Here is a 27,454-nt window from a genome sequence, read left to right on the forward strand (position 1 = left end):
TGCTTTCAAATCGCTCTCGCGGTTCTTTGATGTCATACTTCCGATTGGTCAAGCGCAGCGCAAGTCGAACACACCTAATGAATTCTGAAGGGTCATGTGACTCTGAAGACCGGAGTCATGGCTGATGAAAATTCATAAATTTTAAAATATATTAAAATGGAAAACAGTTATTTTGAGTTTTAATAATATTTCCGAACTTTACCATTTGTATTTTGTACTGCGTGAAATAAATGCAGCCTTGGTGAACATATTTCTTTCAGAAACTTCTGAACAGTAGTTTATGTAACAGTCTCATATAAATGATTGTCCTTCATAAGATTTGAATATACTATGGCAGAATAAGCATGACAAAAAACATATGCAGCAGAATTAGGTGACTCTTTTCTGACTTTTATTTCACTTTATTTTTCATGTCAGTCTTGATTCTCTGCTCAAATAAATAAATAACAGTGCAAAATTATTTTTGGTGTCAGTATATTTTAGACGATAGTGACTAAGGCTTCTGTCTGACACTGCGGATGATGGGAACAGTGAACCATTAGCAGTCAGTTCGGAAAATAAAGTGTAAACACCTAAATCAGTCATCAAACATTTGAAGTGAATCTGCCCAATACATTTTAAATAATTTCAAGTAGTTTTCTGTGATGTACATGAGCAGTATAACTAAAACCATTATTTCACAATATCTAATGTGTTAGTAAATCATTTTAAATGAGTAAAAATTAACAAATAAATACAAAATTAAGACAAGTAGCTGAGTAGCTTTCCCTCACCACTGTTGCACATCGGTAACAAGAAAGATTTTAATCCAGCAATACTGACATTTAATGCAATAACTAAGGCAAATGTGCAATAAAGACAATATTGATTTGTAACACAAACAGCTACAATAGTAAAGATAAAGTCAAACATACTGTAAGTGATACAATCGCAGAAGCAGACTGACAAAGGCAAATTGAGTTCATTTACCACATTGACCACATTTCCGTGCCTGCAGAGCCTCTGACGGTGACTTGAGTTTATCCGTGCCTCCATAACAAACGTCCATCATTTTGTGATGATGATGTTTTAAGCCACAGAGGAAACCAAGGCAGAGCAACAATGTGAGTGAAATAGAGACGTGAGGAATGGAAACGCTTTCATCCGTCCCTGAGGGTTTGATGGGTCTCACATTTTGTTTGAGCTCCGTTGTGTGGTGAAGGCAGAGATCACCCCTGAACGCAGATCCACAATCAGATTTGCTCGTTTTACTAGTGACTGTACAGTCCGTAATGTACTCGGGGCGGGGGGGGTGGCCTGAGTTAGGGGGTGCTCTCACTGAGGTCAGTGTGTCATACAGAGAGGCTGCGGGCAGTGGATGCTGAGTTCTTGGCTCTCTGCACCACAGCCTGACACTTTTCACGTTTCAGAAGCTTGTTGTTCTCAAACACTCCCTCGTTCCGCGGAGCACCATGGGAACCGTCCGGGAAAGTCAGCAGTCCTATGGAAATAAGACCACATTTATCCATGCTATAAATCTAAACAAACACAGGCACGTTCGAAAGCTGTAAAATGACTGTAAACCTACTAGGGGTGTAACGATACCGTCACGATACGATACATATCACGATACTGAACTCACGATACGATATTATTGCGATACTCCAAGACATATGGTAAAAGGTTAACAAAAAATGTACTGTTGATTAAAATGATAAATTTGGTGTTACATTGTGGGTGTAAATGAATAGGTTTGGACTTGGTGCTGGTAACAAAATGCACAGAATAAAAAAAATCATGATTCTTAAGCTGAAAATACGATGTAAGCGACGAATATGCTTACACTCTGTCACTGACTAGATATCTTTAAAATAATGTAGACCACTTTTTACTGGTAACATAAGATATTTGGCTTAATTAGGACCCACAAATATTTCCCTATTGCATTATTATACATTATATATAGTAGTTTAATGTAGTAATGACACTAAAACTCTGTGAACTTTAATTTTTTTTTCACACAGTAATTTTCATTTTGGATGTAATATACACAATACAGATTGTCACTATCCACGATACATATTGTTGCATTTTTGTATTGCGATATATTGTGACAATATATTGTTACACCCCTTAAATCCTGAACGCATCACTGCACTGTTGAATCCGACTGAGAAAAAAAGTCTGATTCAAACATTTACATGCTTCATTTTTTCCTGTTGATTGGATTATTTCAGGTCTACACCACTATCAATCCAATAGGAATTTCATTCGGATCGAGCTCAGCCTTCCTATTGTAAAAGTCTCTATTGTAAAATTAAAGTGGAATATTTACCATGTCCTTCTACACGGCCACTTTTGAATTCCCCTTCAAATTTCATCCCGTCAAACCTGCTGAAGATTCCGACGCCTTGGAATTTTCCCTGGGCAAATTCACCCTCGTACCTGTTGTTAAGAAACGGTGTTGTTTTCCATGTAACTAGTCTTGCAGTATCACTGGCAATGTGCTCATCTCAGTTTAAGTAGGTACGCATCAAAATTAATCTGATCACACGGTCACTCACCTGGATCCATCGGGAAAGACTAACACCCCTGATCCGTGGAACAGGCCATTCTCAAAGTGACCTTTATAACAGGTGCCGTCGGCAAACTTCAGCTCGCCCTTACCGTGCCTCCGACCTGAATAGAAAACACATTCCTTCATACCTTAACATGCAATATACTAATTCTATGGACCACCACCATTTCTACATGTTATGGCAGAAATAAACATTTTTTTAATAAGGTTTCACATCTGTGTCCCTTGTCAGCACTGTCAGATATACAGTACAACTGAAATCTGTAGCAATAATAGTATGTCATCCAACACCCAAATTATATATAAAAAAGACAATTTACATCATTTTAAGTCAGTCGGTAGCTGACAATAGAATAATGTAAGAGTTGTCAATACTGTTAAGTATAGAATAGAATATTTAGATATACAGAATCGTGTTCATGACATCACATAAGAATAATCCAAAATAATTCCATAATACATAACCTATTCATTTTGAATATAGCCTTTATTATGATGTAATAGGGGTGTAACGATACTCTAATTTCACGATTCGATACATATCACGATACTGAACTCACGATACAATATTATTGCGATACTCCAAGACATATAATAAAAGGTTAAGAAAAAATGTAATTTTTGAATAAAATGTAAAATACAGAATTATTCTAGACAAATATGCTTGAACTCTGTCACTGGCTAGATATATTTAAAATAATGTAGGACACTTTTTACTGGTAACATAAGATTTATAACATAAGCATTATCAGGACCCACTAATATTCCCCCATTATTATACATTATATTCAACATAATATATTGTAGTTTAATGTAGTAGCCTACTGACTCTGATAACGTTTTTCTCACAGGGTCATTTTAATTTTGGGTGAACTAATCCACGATACATATTGTCACTATCCACGATACATATTGTTGCATTTTTGTATTGCGATATATTGTCACACCCCTATGATGTAATTATGAATAAATTATGAAACGGCACAAATGGAACATAGAAAAATGTAACTGTTCTTTTGACAAATAGAAAATAAGTAATGAATAAAAGTACAGCATTTGAAACACGTGACGACCTGCCCAATTTATGAAAAAGAAATGTCCTGAGAATTAAAAAGTAATGCAAAGTGTAAGAAAATGCTTGCCTTCCTTCCATTCTCCGGTATATTCTTCTCCACTGGAATAAGTGAAGGAGCCCCTGGTTAATGTCATACCTCCACCAAACTGCAGACAAAACAAATGAATATTAATTAACATAATATAATCAATAGATGATAAACAGAGGTAGACCAAACCAATTATTTCATATATTTATGTATAATAAAATAATGAATAGGACATCACCTATGCCCACACACACACACCTACAGTAGCTATTGTGTGCCGTATAATGCTCGGTCTAATAAAGTATAACCCATGCTAGTTCACTTTCACCCAGCACTGTATAATTAATAGTGTAACGCATCATTAACACTGAAAACGTTCAAACATTTACGTACTGAAATAAAGCAGCGGCGGCGATGACGTCACCCCGCCTCTTATTCGCAGACCGTGTAAACCCGCGCGCTGTGTACTAATTTCATTAGAGGGAGATTTAATTTACCTGTAATGTTTCTGTGCAGTCTCAAGAGCATGAAACCCTTCGCTTTGTTCAGCGGATCCGTGGAGAAAGAATCGGGGTCTGGCTCGCAGGCAGCAGTCGCCGGTCTTACGGTTCCTCTCTCTGAATCTCTCTCCCCTCGAAGATCTCGCGTTGTTTTACTGTGTGCTTTTCTCAGCGGTGGATGTGGAATGAGCGCTGATTGGCTGATCAATGGCTGGGAATGTGGTCTGTGAAGTGATATGGACTCCCCAGTGTTGTTTACTAAGGCATGTGTCACTGTTACTACTTCTCATTTTAGGGTTAGTTATTTTGAACAAACCACTTTTTTGACTCGAGGCAATAATTAGCCATCCAGAACACCCTGGCAACCGCTTAGCAACAACCTGTCAGCCACAGGTTGAGAAGGTGACATGAATTGTAAATCTAGTTTATATTTTGATATAAGTAGCAGTATGCTTATGTAACAGTGCAATAAAAGAAAAACGTTTGAGAAACAGATTTGACAAATAAACTCAAACATGTTCAAGGGGCCAGTAAAACATTTTAACTAGGTCTAAAGTAAGTTTCAACTTCCTGAAAGTCTTATTTGTTTGTCATTGAGCGGAATATTTTGAGGTATATGCTGTATAAACACGTAGTGTTGGCAGGAATTTACATTTCATGGTATTAGCCCATGGTATAGGCTAGTTTAATTTACCATTCTGTGACCTGTGTTTGCTACATAGGTGGCTAAGACATTTCATTTATTTGATTAGCAAGCAATTTGAGCTAGAAATTGCCCTGGAAGTACCATTTGTTAACAAGTGACACTGCTAAAAGATTAAATACAGTTACAGCACCTTCCCCATACCTTTTTTGGCATTTTAATTAACATTATTTGGTGCTTAATGAACCTATTTTTATTAGTGAGGACTAGCACAGTTGTTTAATTATTTGTCTGAGGATCTTGATCCTCATAGTTAACATTTTCTCAGAGTGGATTCAATTTTTGCACAAGCACATACTGTGTAGGTTTAAAGATTACACACTATATAGAACTACCTTAGCCTATATCGATTAGCGGGGCATGTTGTGTAAGTTGTCACAATTTGCTGTTTATTGACTGATTCAAGACTGATGCCTTTTATTGAAATATTAAATATTTTATTTTCAGTAAAATGACTGTATATTTTTGTTCAATAATATTTTTTTCTTTTTTATTATGTATTTTGAGAGAATTTTATGTTACTAATTAATATAAATGCAATAATTGATATTTTTTCCCCATTGAAAATAGGATATTCTTTTCTTTTTTTTTTCAATTTTTTTTCCAAATATTTGTATTTCATGTTAAGCTAGAGACAGTGCCTTTAAAATCCAACTTTTGAAGGCAGATTAGTGTCATCTGGTTGGAGTAAAAAAAGACAAACATCTGTAATGTCATGGTGTATGTTGGTGTATGATTCCTATACAATATATATATATATATATATATATATATATATATATATATATATATATAGGGCTATATTAAGAGGCTTGTAAATTCTATATTAGTTTTTAGACATAAAACCTACTTTTATTAGGTTGCGGATTTGGATATTTATTTAGACGACTACTTTTTTGTCAAGGTTTAGATATTTTTTTGTTTGAAATGGTGATTTGAAGTGTCAGTTTTTCCATTACTTTAGTCAAGCCTGAACACGGAGAAAGACACTTTGTTACATAGGATAACATCAAAATTCAATACAGATGAAACAAATTGAAAAGGATTTATTTTTATTTTTATCAGAGCTTAATCAATCTGGGTCTGATCTGATTTTAACGACTTATTTGAGTCTTCTGGCTCAATTTTGCCATATTGTTATACAGCCGTAGTTAATGCATGTCTGTATAATAGTGTGTTGTGAGTGTCTGAGTGTGTGTGTTTGAGTGTGTGTGTGTCTGTTTTGTACTTTTACCCCTGGTTTCACAGACAAGGCTTAAGTCTAGTCCCAGACTAAAATGCATGTTTGAGTTGTTTTAACTGAAAGCAACTTGCACTGACATATCTTTAAATGTCAGTGCCATTGTTTTGTCTCAAGGTTCACACCAATGTTTTATTCTAAGGCACGTTTATAAGCTACTTGAATGTCCTAATTGAATTAAGGTCTAATCTTGGCTTAATCTAAGCCCTGTCTGTAAAACCAGGCCTTAATGTTTTAGAATGTAACCCCTTCCTTGCTGTCCCTTTTTACTGCATTGTGGCTGAATTATTGATGTTATTTCAGGTATTTGCAACCTGATATAGAGTTTCACCCCTTTACTGCGGTGAGTTTTTTTTCTGCATCGTAGATGATTTGTAGATTGTTTCATATTTCCCATTAATTTCCTATATGCTGGTCATTTCTGATCGTGAACAACACAAGCGTGAAAAGCGTTAGCTTTTTCGAATCAAGTCCACTTTTTGTTTTGTTTTTTTGTTCACATAGCTACTGCCACAAAAGTCAGGATTTTCATACCATTCCAATGAAGGTATTTTTACAATTTCTCGGTCAAAAATGACTGCGCAACACCAGATGGTTAATACAATTACAATATATTAAACACATGTGACAACTTGCCCAACCTAATATTTTTTTTAAATCTCCTTGTTCTGAGAACACAACCTTTTGATTGAAACCTACCCACTTATTGCCGTTTTTTGCATGGCTTTATCGTCTTCACTTTATTTTTACCTCTTACATTTACTGAGACATAATCATTGTGACAACTAGCCCCATTTTCCCCTATAGTGAAGTACTCTCTCTCTCTCTTTTTTCCTCTCTCAGGCCATTTAAACCTGACCTGTGTCATTGCATCCTGCAGAGATTTGAACGCATATGCCCTGACAGCTGATCTCTTCATAAAACACAGCACCACAGGGAGCCGTTTATGACCGACGCCATAAACACCAATAGGTTGGTAATGAGAAATGTCGATAAAAATCTCACCCTGGAGATCTATTACCTTTAATGTTAAAGATGAGTGTTCTCGCTTCCAAACAACAAGAATCCCATGTCTTAAATACGGTGCAATATATCAAACGTTTACATGTAACACAATGTGTATATTTTAAAGCAAGATAAAAATCGAATAGCTACTAATTGTAAGGTAATTGATTGTCTATAGAAGTTTTCAAACTTCATTGCTTTAACCTAAAGACCGTGAACAAACACTCACACCGTATAATGGGGTATAATTTGGTCTCTGATGATTGTCCTTCACTGGTAGTAAATCAGCATGGCAATAATGCCCCAGGGAAATGGGCAGTTGAGTCCATATGCCCCAGAGTCACAGGATGGGCCCTGCAAGCATCACTACACATGAGTGCCCATCCAGCACAACATGAGGACTGACCACACTACGAGCACACATCAGTGCGATATAGAGTCTGCTCTCCTTGCAAGAAAAATCGCAAAGGTCAACTCCTAAAGCAGGAAGGATGGTGGAACAGAGGCTGTTGACGAGGGTCGTCTCACTGACCGAGCCTAAATTGACCTATAATTCTCTGCAAGCCATAACACATGAGTAAAGTTTGTCGTACGTGATCGGTGCATCCGACATCAAGGTTAGAGAAGTCACGCTATCACACTCCGGTTCTAAATCTCCAGTCCCCGAGTGGAGAGAGGCTTTTATTTCATAAGCAATTGCATTATCCATTAATCTGCCCTCTTTGTGATAAAAAAAAGATAGGATTATTAAAGGACATATTTTTCGCAGCAAATCAAAATTTTCTTTCATCTGTCAAAGCCAGAGCCAATCAAATGCATTATTTTTACTTAGGTGTCAGCCATTATTTATAGCTTTATTTCTCAACAATTAGGCAGTCTAGAAATTAGGATATCTTGATGTCATAAATTAGGTGATATTTTATCTCAGTGGATGTTCTTTTTTCGATTTTATATCCTCCTGAGACCCAGAAAAAAAAAGTTATGTGAATTTAGTATTTTTTTGTGTCATTACATTGTTTAGAGCATGAGAAAAATAACTAAAAATGATATTTTATTCATATGTTATGCTATGTCTTCTGTTGAGGACACCAGGATTCTTTTTTTTTTAATTTTTTAATTTTTTTATTTTTTTTAATAAAAAGACATGAATAGACAAAAGGCAAAAACAATGCTATTTTTTTTTAAACCACCAATCAATTTTTAGGTTTCTGGATTTTATATACCAAACTTTGTAAAAAGATGATTCTCAACTATGAAATATATAACAGATGATTTGATATACCATTTTGCTTTATGCAAGTAAAATAGCCATAAGCGGGTTTTCCCATTTTATACAATGTATCTATCTAATTTGCATATTAATGTGTTCTTGGGGCAACATGTAATGAAAAAAATTATAATGGGAGTAGTAATTGGCAAGATTTTCATAATAATATCTAATATTTCATAGGAATATTGAAATTTCTTTCTCTATTCACTTGTTGTGTCTCCCAAAATGCCTGATAAACATGATTTAAGTCCTGATGTCCTCTACAGTGTACATGTAAGAAATCTATGTTTTGTTTCGTAACAGAAAGTCATATTTTGATTTGAAACCCCATTTTCCTGATGTTTATTTATGACAAACCATTCAAAAATTTTGATTTAAGTGATAATTACAAAATAGAGTTACATTTGATCACTAAAGTAATGTCAGTCATTTCTAAAGTCCAAGGAGAGTCAGTTGTGATTGTGAAACTCTGGAAAGCCCTGAATGTGCTCTTTACAGGACATCCAGACTTAAAACTGTGACATGTATGATGTCAGAGAAATTCACTAAAATATAATGTCCACTACAGAGGACAAAAGTCTATTCCTGGGTCCCAGACTCATTTTTGGTAAACACCTAAATACACATGACTTTATACTGTTGCGTGGTGTACATAAAAGGATGTGTTAGTGCTATAATTAATATTTATTTTATTATGTCTTAGATGTAGGTCTTGGATCTTAAAGTCATATTTGGGACATTTTATCAGAGAAATATCTCATTATAATTACAGATTCCTTTTAATTATAGGAATTTGTATTTAAAATGTCTACCAAAATTTACAAAATGGATTAGCATATACTATATGCTACATTACTTTGATTCTTGTAGACACGCACAGACCAAAAATAGAAATGTTTGAAACATATGAGCACAAGGTCAAGAGGAGAACAAATTATCATCTGCAGTGTTGTTTTAAGGTTACATTTTACAGTAAACAAGAAACATGCACACGTTCGCACACCTTTAGCTTGTGGCACAGCCGTAGACCTTCCTGGGTGAAACAGAACAATTAGAGGAGAAATGAGAGCAGAATCACTGGGGGAAATGGCTGGTGAAGACTTTATTGATTAGTAAGGACTGCCTGATCTAGAGCTCAGTATAGCAATTATGCTGGTGTCAACAGAGAGCAAAGCTATGAAGGACCTTCACCTCAGCCGGAGTGTCTAAACACAGCATATGATCATGCATTATCCATGATGGGTATTTAACGGCAACTGAAATTAAATGATTCTTGAGCACTGGGACAAAACATGCAAAAGAACTGAAAAATTAGGGATATATTCATTTATGTTTTGATGCAACCTCCTTATATTTTAATTCATATCGGACCTTCTGGCTGAAGACGGAATTTGTAACAGATTTTATAAATGTTTTCATAAATTTTGGAAAGTCTTGGGAAATGGTAAGGGCAGCTGTGAAACCTTACAAACATATAGGACTCAGGACACAAGTAACCTTTATTTAAACAGGATAAAACTCAAAGTGTGACTTGAAGGCAGCAAAATACATAAGGACAAATCAAAAATAAATAAACAAGGTAAAACGGAATACAAATAATATAAAGTCAAGTAGAAGAATATAGAACATGTTTTACGGGACATATTGAATGGCTCCTCCCCCTTTTCAAATAGCCAATAGCATTTAGTTTTCCTCATAGACTGCAAGTCATACTTGACAGCACCATGGAAGTGAATCCGAGCGCTGACGTTGGATTCAATAGTAGAGGTGTGAATAAATTCTAGCCATTTCATTCTTAACCAACGTACAGTTGGAAAATGGAGTTAAACTCGAGCGTTTGAGCAACCGAACACACATCTCCAACCCATATTGCTCTGTGACGTGTCAACGGTCGCTTTGGTCATGTGGTATTTATAGCATGGGGGCGGAGCTTTAGATTCTAGAGAGCGTTTGATTGGACAGAAGATGTGATGAGAAGCTGAAGTCTGCGTGATGTCATAAAAATCCGTGATCCATTTTAGCGGTTTTGAATGCTTATATCTCCTAAAAGCGAATTTTGTCATTGTTTTGGAACACACCAACTTATTCATAACCTTAAGGCTAACATATTCATACTAAAAACTAAAAAACATACATTTTGATTTCAGGAGGCCTATAAAGATGCTGATTTTTTTAAATCTTTACTAATATATTTTAATCTATATGAAGTATCTATTTAGTTATGTTCGAGGACAGCTGGTTTTATGGATAGTGAGTAATAATAATGAGATAAAAAAAGAAAAAAAAAGGTACATTTACAAAATGCTAGTTATCACTTTTGATTAATATCAAAATGAAAATGTTGCCTTTATTTTCTCATAATTGCAAATAAGATTGTGGGACGCGTTTTGTCCCATGTCTCGAGAAACAGTGCTTGCCCACAATGCAGGCATTTTTAAAATGCATTACCAACAAATCAATCTGAAGGTGAGGGAACCGTTGGATGATTCGGGAGTGTGTTGAAGGGACAAACACAATCTGTTTCCTCCACAAATAGAGATGAATTCAGTTCTGCCTCCTTCCACTCCATCAGCCATGCCTGGCCAGGTCTGCCCAGTGTCTCTCGCTCTCCGAACAGCCATAACCATTAATCCCAGACACCCTATTTATACTGCCTAATTGTGATGAGTATGAATTATCAATTATAGTGAGTACCTAATTGCCCTTCATAAAGTCAGCCTCCCCTGGCTTTAAAGAGGGCTGTTTAAATGTTACTAATAGCTCTCTTCTTTACATGGAGAATATATCTTCATTTTTGAGCTCGCTGAGCATGAGAGTCGCTCGTAATTTAAAGGGGCAATTGAGGAAAGGCGTGCAGGTGGTTCCAGGGGGACTCGTTAAGATTTAATGAATTATGATGCGACCTTCTGCGAACAATGAGCAATCAATGCAAGCGCTGAGTGACAGAACATCACATCGACTGCGGCCCATAACCTTAAACCGTGTGTAATTCTTTCTTTAACGCTCTACATTAGCAGTGCGCTAACCCAAGTGTCCATTGACAGAAGACTCTGTGTGCTGCAGTACTGAAGGCATCCTGTCTCTCTGTGTAGCATCTGGGGTTATACTCGATCTCGGCCAATGAAGTCTGGCGTCTCCGCATACATTTAGTGTGTGCATCTCTAAACACCTGACACAAAACATAGATGTGTGTGCATTTCCACTGTGACAGCTGCCAATAGAAGTATACACTGCTCGCAGAGTCCTGTCATTTCTACTGACATTGAAAGACCATGAAAGAGATGGCGGAAGGCAGAGGTAAATTCAGGTTTTCGGATAAGATTTTCTCGTACCCACCATCTCATAATTAGGGAATTACGTTTTAAGGAAGATAATTGTATTTGATGGCCATTTTTATTTTAAGCTTTTTGCATTTTATATTGCAAATTATCGTTTTATATTATTTTCCATCAGTCTCAATGCAGTTGTTTGGCAATGAATTTTATTCTATTCTATTCTATTCTATTCTATTCTATTCTATTCTATTCATCACCGGTGTCAAACTTTTCACCACTTTTTTCCAAACACCACTTGTGTTTTTATTGACAATTTTAAGAAAATTCTATTCTCCGTTTGTTTCTTTCACAAACAGATGCCAATTCAATTCAGCTTGGGTTAAGATGCAAGGTTTTTTATTTGTTTTATTTATTTAAGGAATTTTTTTTTTACACTTTATTTTTAAACAATGCCATTTTATGTCATTTTCCACCAAGCTTGGTTTGGAAGTCAAATCTCTATTCTATTCTATTCTATTCTATTCTATTCTATTCTATTCTATTCTATTCTATTCTAGTCTAGTCTAGTCTAGTCTAGTCTAGTCAGCACCGGTGTCAAACTTTTTTTTCTACAATTCTAAGAAAATTCTTTTCTCCGTTTCTTTCTTCACAAACAAAGACCAATTCTATTCAGCTTAGGTTAAGTTTCAAGTTATTTTATTTGTTTTGTTTATTTAAAGATTTAGTTTTAAACAATGCCATTGTCACGATTTTGGGTTTGTTCTTGTCATGTTTCTGTGTCATGTCTTGTTTCCATGTCTGTCATGTGATTCCCTGTTTGTCATGTGATCCTGCCATGTCTTGTCATTGGTTAATTGTCTGATCATTTGTTCACAGGTGTCCCTTGTCTTGTCATTAGTCTGTGTATTTAGCCCTCTTGTTTGCCATGTGTCTGTGTCAAGTATTGTTTCCTGTAGTCTGCTGCTGTGTAAGTTTATGCTCATGCTTTGGTTTTTGTTTTCATGCCACGCCATGTTTTTGTTTCATGTTTTGTTTTAGTTATAATAAACTGCACTTGGGTTCTCATCTCTCAACTTGCCTCCAGTGGATACCTTATTACAGCCATATTATGTCATTTTCATCCATGCTTGTTTTTGAAGTCAAATCTCTATTCTATTCTATTCTATTCTTTTCAGCACCGGCGTCAAACTTTTTTCCATTCACCACTTTTTTCAAACACCACTTGTGTTTTTATTGACAATTTTAAGAAAATAATTTTCTCCGTTTGTTTCTTTCACAAACAGAGACCAATTCAATTCAGCTTAAGATTCAACGTATTTTATTTGTTTTATTTATTTAAAGATTTTATTTTGAATAATGTCATTTTATGTAATTTTCCACCAGGCCTGGTTTGGAAGTCAAATCTCTATTCTATTCTGTTCTGTTCTGTTCTGTTCTGTTCTGTTCAGAACCGGTGTCAAACTTTTTTTCCATTCACCACTTTTCTTGACAATTTTAAGAAAATTATTTCCTCTGTTTGTTTCTTTCACAAACAGAGACCAATTCAATTCAGCTTGGGTTAAGATTCAAGGTATATTATAACCTGATTTATTTATTCAAGGAATTTCATTTTTAACCATAATGTCATTGGATGTTCTTTTCCACCAGCCCTGGTTTGGAAATCAAATCTCTATTCTATTCTATTCTATTCAGAACCGGTGTCAAACTTTTTTTTCCATTCTCCACTTTTTTTTCTTTTTTTTTCTTTCTTTTTTTTTACAATTTTAAGAAAATTCTTCTTATATTATGGCTGGATTCTCTGTCTCTTCTTTCTTTTGCCAGTTGTGTGATCGCTGTAATGTAAACATGTTTAAAGTCTGAACATGTTTAAGTGAACTGACCTTTACCTCAGGGAAAGTGTGTGTGTGTTTGTAAAAAGGGGCCCAATGTCCATGAATGTGTGACAGTGTCCCCTGGTGTAATTGCCCTCTTTTGCTATGATCCAGGCCCTTAACAAATCACCCAGCCACTTTCCACATCTGCTGTATGTCAGCATCTGCCAGACGCGCTCACCCGTCCCGGACGCTGCCAGCAAGCCTTCATTACGCCTGCTGCTGAACAGGTAGAAGCGTTTGTGCAATTACCAAACAGTGCTACCGACCTTGTGTTCGCCTAGACGTCCTAAAACATCGCTCTCACATAATGCCCAAAAGTGTTGGTCTAATGATTTCTGTCTATTGTGTTTTTGACACATATGCTGCATATGCACAGTAATTGGCTTCCAGTTCCTTTGTGTTCATGTGTTTTATAGGATTCAAAGGCTTTCTTAAAGATAATTGTGAGCACTGTTTAACAAATATTGTGCAATTTTATTTTTTAGACACATTTCAACAATTCTGTAAATTTAATGCTTTTAAATTCCATGCAATTAGTGCACTTTTACTGTATTCTCAAACACGATTTGTATCGACTAGATTTGTATTTTCTGAAAACAGGCAGCAAAATAATTCATAAAGTTTTAGATTAGATCAAGTTGTAGGCTTTGGTTCTGAATGAATTAAATGACTACACAAGAATCAACACACAGTTAAAGGCAACTATAAATAGTTCAGTATATGCAACAATGATCAGAATAATCACAATTATGTATGCAAATATTAAGATGACTCCATCACCGTCAGCTAATATTTTTTTAATGAACTTTTAATTTCAGATTTACTAAAAATAATAATTTACAAAACCAAAATAGCTCATTTAAGGCTGAAATTATCTACAGAACAAAATTTTTTATGGAAAATCTGTAAATTAACTAGAAATGTACCTGAACAGAACGCTCTAGGAAAATCAAAGCAACGCTGCTTTAAAGCACTGTAACGAGCATCACTTTTCAGAGACAGATTAAACTCTTTACACCCCTTGTAAGATTTTTAAAGTCTCTTTTCCCCATTTAAAGAGGCGAATCCACAGGATTTTAGTGCCTTGAAGTTGTAATCTTCAAAAGAGTGACATTTCAACAGTTTCCCATTCTATTGTCCGTCTGCACTCTGGATAGGATAAAGAGACAAAGTCAAACAAAGAGTACATGCCCATCCGTAAACAGAGCTCCACCTCGAGACGCGACTACATGAATGATTCGACGTTTAGCAGACCTTCGCAGTGCTCTGATGAGTTTATTGGTCAGGAGGTGGGGACGCTGGAACAGTGGGGAGGTTTGTCCGTAAGTGTGCTCCTCTCCCCAAACAGTGCACCCATAGTTTTCCTCTTGTCCCCAGCAGCTGCTGTCCTCAATCTCTCCACCTTACCTCGTGTGTGTTCTTTATCTCCAGTACCTGAGTCTGTGTCGTGCCCCCTGGGCCACACTTTTGTGCTTTGGTCCTGTGTAAACAGATGTGCACAGTGTCAGGCCTACAGAGAGGAAGTTGTAAACTTGCAGGAAAGACTTCAGCCTCCTTTCTTATGGAGCTCGGTCAGTGCAAGCCACAGGGCTTAGACATGCTAATGCAAGCAAACAGTCCCTGTTCGGACAGTGATCGTCTGAAGTTTGACCATGTTACAACCACTAAATATACACTGCAGGCTGCCTGCAAACAAGCAGAAATGCACTGAATGGCAGCAGGGGAGGTGGAGTCGCTCTGTTTCATAAAGGAGAGGAGAGGAATACACATCTGTGATCTGTGGTGTGGACAGGGTTTAGATATGGTGCATGTGTGTTTGTGGTTTTCTGCAAATGCACTTGTCTTTTTGATCTGAGTATTTGCACATTTAAAGCTGCTTACATTTTTTTTTTTTTTTTTTTATATATATAGATTGGCATTTTTGTTAATACCTTTTTTGGATGCATGAAGTTAGTTCACCTCAGATTCACACAGTGTAGTTAATCTTCATCTTCCTTTGAAATGAATTACATTTTGGTGGATGTTTTGTTATCTAAAGCAATTAGAAAGAGTTGGTACAACAAAATGGAAAATTCTGTCATTAACTCAACTTTATGTTTTTCTTTTTTTAAACCTGTATGATTTTCTTTCTTCTGTGGAACACAAAAGGAGATATTTTGAACAATAGTGTGGTCCAAACAAGATTTAACTCCATTGACTTTCAATGTTTGAACAAGAAAAACACTAAGCCATATTCAAAATGTCTTTTGATGGCAGACTTGTCATTTTTATGTAAATGATCCCTTTAAGTGAGGCCCCTGTAAATATCTCAGGCGTTTATATATTGTACGGAATCAGTAGCTTTATTTGTATGCATGTATTTTGTGGAACTGAATAAGAGAAGTATAAATCACTAGCAGTAACAGTAGCGCCTCATTTATCAGTGCCGGACACACATTTATTGATCTATCACAAGCTTTGGCAGATTGATGCCACGTAGTGAACGTGAAGATACTGAATGGCTTAAGCTATTGACTCCATGAAATAAGCCAACACACTGCACTGACTCCATATAATACATAATTTATTTGCCAGAAAAAAAATATTTCACAGCAATATTGGCTGTTTTATTGAGGGATGCAATGATAATAATTCTTATTTGTTACTGAAACTGTTAGTTTCACAATACAAATCTCTGATAAATACACTTAGGTATTATAGGCTACAGCTCACCCAAGAACATTATATTGTGTACAAATGTTCTCGTATGTAAACATACAGTGCAAACGAACATTGAAGAGTGTAGGCTGTAAGGTTTAGATGCAACAGTTTCCTGAGTTATGCCACTTGTCATCCTGGGAACTTGTCCATATTGTATTGATTGAAATGAGCGCAGGTTTAAGTACTGAATGCTCTCAGCCAATCGAAAGGGATCCCGTTAAACGCTCGTGTTCACGCGTCTCCTCTAATGGACCTGTTAAAGAGCTCGAGCACACCTTCATCCACTGACATGCGATCCGACGAGGAGCTGCCTGCTTAGTACGAGAATACACAAATACGAGATCAGAAATACTACTGGAACTGCAAAATGCTTGAATATCAGGAGTCCGGGATGAAAACAACATCAGGTCATCGGATTTCCTTTTCGATTATTGACATACTGGATCCCAAAAAGTTTACAAGTAAAAGGACAGTAGCAGTATCAGAGGAAGAGCGGACATCATCTTCAGAAAATACAGAATTTGGAAGTTTGGAGGAACAGCACAACGGGAAAGGTTCGCTTTCCATCTGCAGTGATATAGGTGAGAATGAAATACGATTCATAATAAAAGAGTGAGAATTATTAGGTGACTTTAAAGCGGGTTAACTTCTGATTTAAAAGAAAATTTGCTTTTTTTTTGGCCGCAATTGATTGCGCTTCATCTCGCATTTTAAACAAAACACTTATGTGTAACTATAATTATGTAACAAATAATTCTTAAGTGATACAGGCAGAGATCGAGCAGCTGTTAGGCTACTTATGACGTTGGCGACGTGTGTTCGCGCACTCTCGCTAACTTAATCCAACTTTTACCAAAACATTGTTCTGAAACGCTGTTGAAACGTAACTTATAGCCTATAGCTATTCTTACATGTTAAAAAAGCCTAATACATTTTTGAGACATACACAACCTTGTCTTTTGGGTCACCTTAGAGATGCAATATCCCATATAGGCTAATTGTGAATGAAAAAACAAAACACTAAATTCTTATTATTTTGAATAATAAATAATTGCAATAAATAATAGAGCTCTGATCTTATTATTATATAGCCTACTTATAATCTTACGCCTAGATTTGTATGAATTGTTTTCACATAGCTATATAGTAAAAACGCTTAAACATGACGTTTTTCACTGTAGATCTCCTCATCTTTTGCTACCATGTAGCCTATCATGGTAGAATTGACCTTCCCCCGAATCCCCTCATTTCCAAGACCGCGTTTTCTTTAAGCAGCCGCAGCTGAGTAAGTGATTGCCATTGGGACAGTCAGGGCAGATAATTGTTTAAATCGTCCCATTGAGGATGCCTGCGCTCACTTTGATCGATATCCCATTACTGGATGCTGCATATCTCCCTCCAGCAGCTTGCGGCTCCAAACTTCAAACCCCTGCCATGTCTGATCCCAAATATCGTTCGATTAAAACTTCCCTTTAAATAGATGACATTTATTGATCTGCCGACAAATATGAAACTCCATTAGCGCGTCATGGCTGGATGGCAGAGCTGGATTTAACTAGGGTTTCTTTCCGCAACATGACATTTGAGGCGATTTGTGATTTAGAAATTGTTGGGGGATTATGGTCCATTCCATGCCAGTCTTTCCTGGAAATCAGCACACAGTACAGCCTCCCCCTATTCCTCTACAGGACTTTTAGCTACAGCGCTCCTCATTCATTCGTTTAATAGTCAGCACATTTAGCTGCCAGTTACCCAAGACTTTCTTCAGCTCATTACATGCATAAGATTTATTTTGATAGGCTAAGTAATTTCTTATCTACTGTTATTTTTATTTTTTATTGTAGGGCCTATTGTAAACTGTTCATTTTTGACAGCATTCGAATTATAGGCTACTATTAGGCTATACATCAGTTGAATTCTAGGCTATCTGAATTCTATATTCTTGTCTGTACTTAAAGGCCCTACATTAGCCTAACTGGAAATTCTTAGTAATAATTAGACCAATTCAAAACAATAATTAATATAAAAAAGCTTAATAAGTATCCATGGCCTATGCATTTTCACAGGCGGTGTATAAAGCGTCTCGGATTTATAATTTTACTCTTAAATAAAAGCTCATTAATGTCAGCCAAAATACCAAACAGAACACCATAGCAACACTCTGTCTTTCTGTCTGACTTTAAAGCGTTAGTTCACCCAAAAACCCTCAAGCCATCCTATGTGATTTTGACTTTCCTCTTTCAGCTAAACTTAATTGGAGTTATATTAAAAAATATCCTGGCTCTTCCAAGCTTTATAATGGGAGTGAATAGTAACTGAGATTTTGAAGCCCCCAAAAAGTGGATCTCTAAGTGCTCCACATGGCTCTAGGGGGTTAATAAAGGCCTTCTGAAGTGAAGCAATGTGTTTTTGTAAGAAAAATATCCATATTTATAACTATATAAACTATAATCACTGGCTTCAGGTAACGACCACCACCACCTGGCACGGGGCACCAGGATTCCAGTTTTGGATGGGCCAGACCAATAGTGGGTGGGCCTTAAATTAAAAACGTTATCCAATCACTGTTTAACCTAATAAAAAAAATATTGACTAATAAAGCCTACTGTTATATTATCTGTGCATATACATAATATAGATTTTAATAGCTTGATGCTCTTTAAATTTTTTTGTTGCATTGTTAAAAGTTTTGGTGCATAGGACGACCTATATCCACGATCGCTCTCCATGGTTCTGACCAAAGAAGAGCGCTTTGGAATCTCCATTACGCATCATACCTGGGCTGCGTTTCCGATAACGTTGTCTCTTAGCGCACTACGAAGACTCTTAAGGTAGGTATAACTTAACTGAAGGTATACTACCACTAAAGGTATACCATTGCTAGGCGTCTTCAGGGCTATCATCCACTCGCGAGGCAAAGGCGCTGAAAGGCAGAGGCGCTGGCGCCCTCCTAGCAACGGCGCTGTTTTTGGTAAAACATGATTTTGACGACTTCATTAAGTTTTGTTTTGTAGAAAACTCTTTTTAAATTTTTTTCGTTTTGTATAAATTGTATCTTAATTTTGATCAATGTTTTATCAACAAATTGCCCGTATTTATTAAATAAGAAGCAAATATATAGCAGGCAGTGTAATAAGGCGCCAAGCAGCACAACTTGCATTGCACGTGAACTGGAGGGTGCCGAAACTCAGCCTATATTTCTCAAATCTGTGAGGCACAAGCTATCTATTACAGAAAGCTTGAAATGTCTACTTTTAAACGAAAATATTCAAACCAAAATAAATAGGCTACTCTCTGATTATCCATATGAAATGTGCATTTCTCTCTGGCGTTCATGGCGAGCATCGTCAACTTCATCTTTGCAGCGACACAGAAAACAACAGTTTATTACTAAACAAATAAATGTCTCCTTGCTAATTTAGACACATTCATAATCATTACTTTAACCGGTTCTTTGTGGCAAGCTTTATGCGTGCGGTCATAACGCTTATTATCCTGTACCAGCCTATTTAAGTAATTAAATTAATATAAAGGGGCGATTTGTCCACAAATGGCTTAAATGAACAACTACTAGTCGACTAGAAAAAAAAAAAATTAGTCGGAGGCAGCCCTCCACATATTTTCGATCCAGCAGGCCATTCTGGGTTGAGCGAGCGACCCTGCGGAATGAGTGAGCGGAGCGGAATATTCAGAAATGCGCTCTCCACTCACGAGCTCTGATCGAACCCGAACCACTGTCTGCTGAACTTGCGCAGAAACATCAAAATAGACATAGCCAGCTTTTTTAAAACTAAACATTTAGACTATTTTAGTACAAATTATGAGCTTATTGACGATTTTTTATAATTCTTGACAAAATTAGAATATATTAAGATTTTTTTTTTTTTTGATTTTTTTTTTTTAGTTTTGGGTGCGCCGAAAACTAACGCCGTGCCTGGCCCCCACGGAAGAAAAATTTGAAAAATAACCCCTGAAATGATGACTTCTGGTGAATATTGTGGAAACTAATTGATACATTTATATAAATATATTTCATACATTATAGCATATTATAATACAACTTATTAGGCCTATATATTTATAGAATAGCGAAGTAGGCCTAATCAATATACAAGACTGAACCACATAGATGTGAAATATAAAGGCTATCATTTTTACATTTAAAAATGGGCAATTAAAAGGGCATTCTCTGATGATGTTCCAAGATGTTAAAAACGCTACGCTGATCATAGACAAACAGGGGGAGAAATCAGTATCTGTTACCGCACCGTAGGGTTTTTTTTTTTTCTAGCATACAAATGTCTTCGTTCATATAGTCTGTCTGACATAGGCTATATTAGAAGCTATAATGTGTCTGTCATGGATTTGCACTGAATTTATTCTCAAAAATACGGAACAAAGTGCGTTCCGTATCAGTTCAATACGGAACAAGACTTTTATGTGTCAAATACGGAACGATTCCGTATTATACGGAACGGTTGGCAACCCTGGGCGGAAGAGTGACCTCTGACCCGACGCATGACGTTTTGACGAACACGGAAACACAGAGGATAGCAAAGCCAAATACCGGTCTCGAATTACAAGTCTGAAGTGAGAGTTTTTAAAGAGAAATATCAGAGGAGCTTGAGTTTGTTAGCTTATTTGTTTGAACCGCAAAAGGGGTCTATCTCACCTAAGCTTACGCTACTCCTACATCCTACGTCATACGTCGGGTCAGAGGTCACTCTTCAGCCGGAACTAGACTCGCGTACGGCCATAATCAGAAGCTAATGATAGTTTATAAATTATAAATATTAATGTTTTTCTTAAAAAACAAACAAACATTGCTCTGCTTCAGATAGCCTTTATTGCCTTTATTAACCCGCTGGAGTCGAATGGCTTACTTTTATTATGGATGGATGCACTTTTTTGGTTTTAAAAATATCAGTTACACTTCCATTACAAAGCTTGGAAGAGCCAGGGTATTTTTTAATATAACTCTGATTGTGTTTGACTGAAAGAAGAAAGTCATGTACAACTGGCTTGAGGGTTGGTAGCCTACATTATGGGATGATTTTCATTTTTGGGTAAACTATCACTTTAAGGCCTGTGATTAAATTTCAAGCTTTTAAAACGGATTGAAACTTTCAGTTAAGGCAAGGTCAAATGGGATAGTTTTGTTATTGATAATAGGCTACTAATAATAGGCCTAATAGATCAATTCATTTCCACTCTTGACTGGGGTTCTTCTTTGGTTTTACTAAAATGTTGGCTAATACATTTACTAAAAACATAACCTACCAGAAAGGCACTTGACATATGGATTTTTACTGGCAGGAGATCAATCAGCTGATGACCATCAAAGCTGCGTCAGACTGCATCCTCCTGATCCCGATGTTGACTTGGACTCAACCACCTCTCTCAGAAGCTTAAGATCGGGCTTTTCTCCTTGTGAAGATCCGGATGAAGCAGGTGAAGAGAGAATCACTCCAGCGCCGGATGATGTGTCGCGTCAGCGGCGGCGTCGCTCAGATCACAGCTGCGCGAAGCCGCGGCGCGCCAGGACCGCGTTCACCTACGAACAGCTGGTGGCTTTGGAGAACAAATTCCGCGCCACGCGTTATTTATCCGTATGCGAGCGACTAAATCTCGCGCTGTCCCTGAGCCTGACTGAAACCCAAGTCAAGATTTGGTTCCAGAACCGAAGAACCAAGTGGAAGAAGCAGAACCCTGGTGCCGAGAGTTCCCTGCAACCCGGCACGAACTCTCTGCCCAACATCAGCTCGACCTGTGGGTCCACATCTGCCCTCCACCCTACATTTAGCTCCGGGAACGTGATCTTTCATTCTGGCCCGGTGCACCTGGCATCTTCCGGTGGGCTCTTGCATCCGTTTTTGCCTGATGGCTTTCTTCAGCCAGCATTCTTTCCCCACTTATGAAGTCTGAAAGAAGGAATGATCATAGACTACGTGTTAATGTGAATTTATAAAGTGGATTACTTGTTCAATGATCCTCAGCAGGATGGGATTGTTCTTGGCTTGATGTAATAATTGATTAGGCCTAACATGAGTTTAGATAAACTGTTTTCACTGACAGCTGTGAGCAGAAATATAGATAAGATGGACCAAACCCTGGGCCTCAAGAATGATAAATCTGAAAGATATGCTCTCACAAATGCAATTTTAAGAACAGATGATCTGAGAATCTAATCATGGTCCACCCTGACAACCACCCACTTTAAATCTTAGAGCTGGATTGTATATATGTGTATCTTCTATTATTCGTGTTAGCAGTTTGATACGTCACTGTAGATTATAGCATTACATTCTTTAAAGTCCCCCTTGTGGTGAAACCCAAGTTTTTAATGTTGTTTATATGTCTATGTGGTGTTTGTAATATGCTTATGCTAAACCACATACAAATTAATAAGTCAACACCATTGCTGAGTATTTTCAAAATGCGGTTTGAAATCGCTGGTGTTTCTGACGTCACAAACTACCTTGTAACCAATCAGGTCAACGTGTGATCATCAAGGAGTGGATCTCTGAGCTGGTGCGAGTGAGTGGAGGCGGGGTTAATTTGTATATTCATAGAACCGCATACTAAATACGGCAAGGGTGTAAAGTTAAATTCAAGCTATTTTAAGGCATGATTTTTTTTTTTTTTCAAGGGAAAAGTGTTTAATAATGCCATTTTGGTTATTAAAGATGAGTTTTAAGTGATACAAATATATTTACTACAGGGGAACCTTAAAGAACTTATGTAAAGACATTGATGTTTATTACAATGTAGAAACATGTTGATGATGTCATCTGTAACAATAAAATCTGAAGGTCATTTGTTTTTTGTATCAATCAGAAATAGACAAGGGGTAACAGTGTATTGATCACTATGAATATATGTAATTATTTATTTTGTCTACACCAATACATAATACCAGGTTACATTGTGTATTCTCTTCATAAACACTAGATGGCGTCACCTGAACCCTTATAGAAGAGATTGAGTCCATTATTTGAGACATTTCTGAAATTGTTTGCTTAAATGATGGTGCATAAAATAAAAAGTAAACAGCTATATGACTTAAATAAAATAGTAAAATACATAAAATATGTATAACCCCCTTGAGATCTAGCACGCTAGAAATAGCATGTATTATTCTTGCAGCAGTATTTTGTTTGTAGGCCTATTTGTGTTGAAATTCAGTAGTGTGTATATTGTGAACGGTTTGCATATTTTATGTCTAGATCAATGGAGCAGCACGAATAACAGCTTTAAAGTGTATGAGCAAGATCAAGAGAGCCTGGGAAATATTGATCTGAGTGGCACTGCAGGCAATACAGCCTACATTACACAATACTAAAACACAATATGACCACTAGAGGCCAGTGCTGAACCAGATCTCATTAGATTGACGTGACGGTTAATTTAGAATGAATTTCATTACTACTGTGCTGAATGGTCTCACAGTTAAACGCTTACAGTTTCAGTTTTGGCTCATTTTTCGAAACAGTCTCTAAAATGTAAGTGCAGTTGTCACAACTGTTTGCTGGAACATCCAAACTCTATTGCATGTCTGCAACATGTAACTCACCCAAAACATTTATTTCATGCTTCAAAACCGAGTTATTGTGTCAGTCAATGGGTCTCATTCATGAAACATTCGTAAATATACGAGTAAATATGTGAGTGATTTGCGCGTAAAGAGACATTCCCGAAAATTCTTCTCCTGATTCACAAATACTTCGTAAACGTCAGATTTGATAGTGAAATGTGTGTGTGGGTTAATGAATTCCAATCACTTGTAAATGGGACGCGCGTGCACGCTCATTCTCAATTACCATAAATCCCGCCAATTAAAACCGACTGACAGCTATATATGGGCATCATATTATGACACGAAACGAAGGATTTCAACATGTCTTCTCAAAAGCGAATGCTATTGTATTATTACATGTATAATTTTGGAAGAAAAAAAAAAAAAAAAGCGAATGAAGAAGAGAAATTTCTCAGATGCAGAAATTGAAGTTTTATTATCAGAATTTCATTCAAAACGCCACATTTTATTTTCAAGCGTACATAGTGGCGTATCAGGTCCTAAAAAAAAAGGATTTTTTTAGGTAATAGGCTACATGCTTTAGGTAAAAATGCTTGGCAGCATATTACAGATGCAGTTAATGGAGTTTCATCTTTTAATCGAACAGTCCCAGAAGTGAAAAGAAAATGGTTCGACATGAAGCTTGACTGCAACACTTGTAACTTGCGGACTTGTAAAAAAAAAAAAAAAAAAAAAAACAGCTTGAATATAAAAAAAAAAAAAAACTTGTGGACTTGTGTTCCGTTTGCAGATGCTATTACTGGCTCTCGTAATACAAGTAAAAAGAAAAACCGTATGTAATTACTAATTACACAGCATTTTGAAAAAGTATTATATATAGTAATTTACTATATATAATACTTTTTCAAAATGCTGTGTAAATATGTACCCGATTACGTTGAATTAAAATGCAGTTTATTAATGAGCAAAACGTTCGGATGTTAAACGTACTATTTACGCGTGGCTGGGAGCAGGTGTAGATTTCTTTCGTACCAACTAACATTTGGGAAATACGAACATTTTAATGAATCCGAAAATTTACGCCAGAACCACTTTACACACGATTTACACAAAAATTCGTTCTGCTCGTGTTTCATGAATGAGACCCATTGTGTGAGCAACACTGTTAAAAATATTTTTTCAACATGGAAATATTAGTTATATACAAATTTCACAGATTTTCCTACTTTAGAACGGCAGGCCATTTGCCAAGTAGACATTACAAACATCCCCTGTCACATATTTATGGAATATACATGAATGTCTGACAGATTTTGATCACTGAATGGATAATTTTGCATGTGATGGCTCACATGATGAAAGAATCTTCAGAGGTTGTGAAGAGTTTTAAAATTTTTCACTGAGAATCATCTCATCAGTTTTGATCAACAAGCCATGTGCATTTAGTTATTGTGCAAATAGTAGAAGCAGACAATTGTACTTAGGCTACTATTTTACACACATGCAATTTGCTTAAATCAATAAGAAATTCAAATCTGTTGTGAACTAGAAACAAATTGTTCAGACATCTGAACTTAATGTTTTGAGAGAGAAAAGAAAATCTCATTCAAGAATTGAGCCAAAGCGTTTGAGAAAAACTAAGATAAAATTATTGGATGTTTAGTAATGTGAGTTGTTCCAAACTTCCTTCAGTTCGCCCTTCAAATCATGTGTTTTCTCAGCAGAGATGAGATAAAAGTGTGATCGGACATTGGAAGTGATTGTTGCACGCACTACAACTTGATTTCCAAGTTCATGTTTTCTGAGTGTGATATCACGTGCAGTTGTGTGTGTGTGTGTGTGTGTTGGAGCTGAATCCAGCCCTTATGGCCTGTGTGTTTCTCTGGCTGAGTGTTATTCTGTATTGTGGCTCGTTTCATCAGCCTGTTCTCCAATCTAGAACCCAGTGGATTTTCACAACCTCCTGAGATTTCATGAGACAGTCCATCACTTCAGTTATTTTACATTCTTTTACAAGTACGTATAGCATATGGCTTAAAAATTATTTTCAATGATGAACCAGAAGAAAGTTTGTGGACACATTGTGGATAGTGTTTGGTTGATTTGTTAGTATTGTTTTACATAAGAAGCACAAAAAGTGCTTACAGATTGTTTCAAAGCAACTTTACAGTGATCAGTGATTCAATGTAAAGCGCTTTAAAAAGAATAAAAAGTGTCATTGTTCAGCTGAAGTCAGTTCAGTGTTGATTCAGTTCCATTATAAAGATCATCAATTATTAAATTAGTTCAATTCGGCTGTAAAGCAGCTCTGCAGAAAACAGTGATGTCATCATCCAGCTCAGTCAGTTCTCATACAACAGCGTCAGTACAGTCAGATCAATAATATTGTTGAATATTAAGAGTCCCCAACTAAGCAAGCCTGAGGCGACAGTGGCAAGGAACCCAAACTCCATCAGGTGACAGAATGGAGAAAAAAACATTGGAGAAACAAGGCTCAGTCGAACGAATCAAACGAATTAATGAACATGGTGTGGTTCAATTCTAGGCTGCATCACAAGTCAGAAAACAGATTGTGGATTGATATCATTCAAAATATTTCATCCAGTTCCTTCTGCTTGATGATCCAGTATGGAGACAAAGCTGGTTATAGGTCCGTGCAGAGGTCTTGTGTGGTTCTCATGGTCTTTGCTGAGGATCTGTGCCGATGGCCGTTGTGTCGATGTCGATGAGGCCTTCGCAGGAGACACGGTCTCTGCTGACATTCAGGGCTGTGTTGTGGTCGTGTCTAGGTGCAGGCCCTTCATCTGAACTGGATATGAACCGGATCCGGCTTACTACGGTAACCCTCGGGATGAGGATGAGACAGACAGACTAAAATTAGCATAGATGCCATTCTTCTTACAATGTAACTAGTACATCGGATGTTTGTGGGAAGTGCTCCTGGTTCCGGTTGACCTACTTTATGCAGACCTACTCTACTAACAATCATTTAACAGATTTTAATTTATAGAAATGTGATAGTGTGTTATGTGTATACCAGGTTAAAGAGATGCGTTTTCAATTTAAACTGACAAAGTGTGTATGCCTCCCGAACAACGCTAGGAAGACTATTCCAGAGTTTGGGTGCAAAATAGGAAAAGGATTTACCGCCTGCTGTTGATTTTGATTGTGATACTCCTAAAGTTTTCTCATAAAACTGGTGAGATGCTCAACAAAACCTTCTAATGCAAATTTAAATGTTTATGTTAATAATAACTATTTATGGCCCTGAGTGTTGATTGGTCAATAGGTGTTGTGTTCTATCGGAAGATCAAGGTTTGGCTTGTTAGCTGTAAAAACATTAATATTGTGAAATATTATTACAATTTATAATAGCTGTTTTTCATTTTAATTTATTTTTTTAAATGTAAATTATTCATGTCAATCAAATAGTGAGATCACATGAAAAATATCAGTCACATGACTGGCAGCTGAACTCTATTGAAGATGAATGAGGATACTAAAAGATAACTCTCTCCCTCTCTCTCTCTCTCTCTCTCTCTCTCTTTCTCTGGATATATTAATTGGATGCTATAATGAATGGGGAAAGTGTTAGAAACTGTTTGACAACAGTCATTATTTTTGCAGTTTTGTTTATAGTGGTAATACACTTTCAGAACTAGTCTATTCTGTTGAGAGTGTGTATATAGT

The 27,454-nt window shown here is 36.6% G+C and overlaps 2 protein-coding genes across 2 annotated transcripts; one reads left to right on the forward strand and one right to left on the reverse strand.

Moving 5' to 3' along the window:
• Positions 1 to 374: 374 nt before the first annotated feature.
• Positions 375 to 4,321, reverse strand: morn4 (MORN repeat containing 4). The gene is made up of 5 exons (XM_084092921.1): positions 4,158 to 4,321; positions 3,700 to 3,778; positions 2,544 to 2,658; positions 2,315 to 2,424; positions 375 to 1,480 (listed from the first exon to the last, which is right to left on the reverse strand). Exons 2-5 carry the CDS (start codon positions 3,764 to 3,766, stop codon positions 1,332 to 1,334), a joined length of 441 nt encoding a protein of 146 aa, XP_083949047.1. The 5' UTR covers positions 3,767 to 3,778; positions 4,158 to 4,321; the 3' UTR covers positions 375 to 1,331.
• A 12,273-nt stretch (positions 4,322 to 16,594) lies between these two features.
• On the forward strand, positions 16,595 to 22,145 carry nkx1.2la (NK1 transcription factor related 2-like,a; the record flags this gene model as incomplete). The annotated part of the gene is made up of 2 exons (XM_084092927.1): positions 16,595 to 16,808; positions 21,544 to 22,145. 2 exons carry the CDS (start codon positions 16,595 to 16,597, stop codon positions 22,143 to 22,145), a joined length of 816 nt encoding a protein of 271 aa, XP_083949053.1.
• Between the last annotated feature and the right edge of the window lie 5,309 nt (positions 22,146 to 27,454).

Source organism: Abramis brama, assembly GCF_963993115.1.
Source record: "Abramis brama genome assembly, chromosome: 19".
NCBI lineage: Eukaryota > Metazoa > Chordata > Actinopteri > Cypriniformes > Leuciscidae > Abramis > Abramis brama.

Bases quoted from the DNA above. Each gene is read 5' to 3' on its own strand.
- morn4 (XM_084092921.1), bottom strand. From the start codon at position 3,766: ATGACATTAACCAGGGGCTCCTTCACTTATTCCAGTGGAGAAGAATAT. The intron at 2,425-2,543 runs GTGAGTGACCGT...TCTTAACAACAG, and splicing joins GTCTTTCCCGATGGATCCAG to GTACGAGGGTGAATTTGCCC. The intron at 1,481-2,314 runs GTAAATATTCCA...TTATTTCCATAG, and splicing joins TGGCCGTGTAGAAGGACATG to GACTGCTGACTTTCCCGGAC.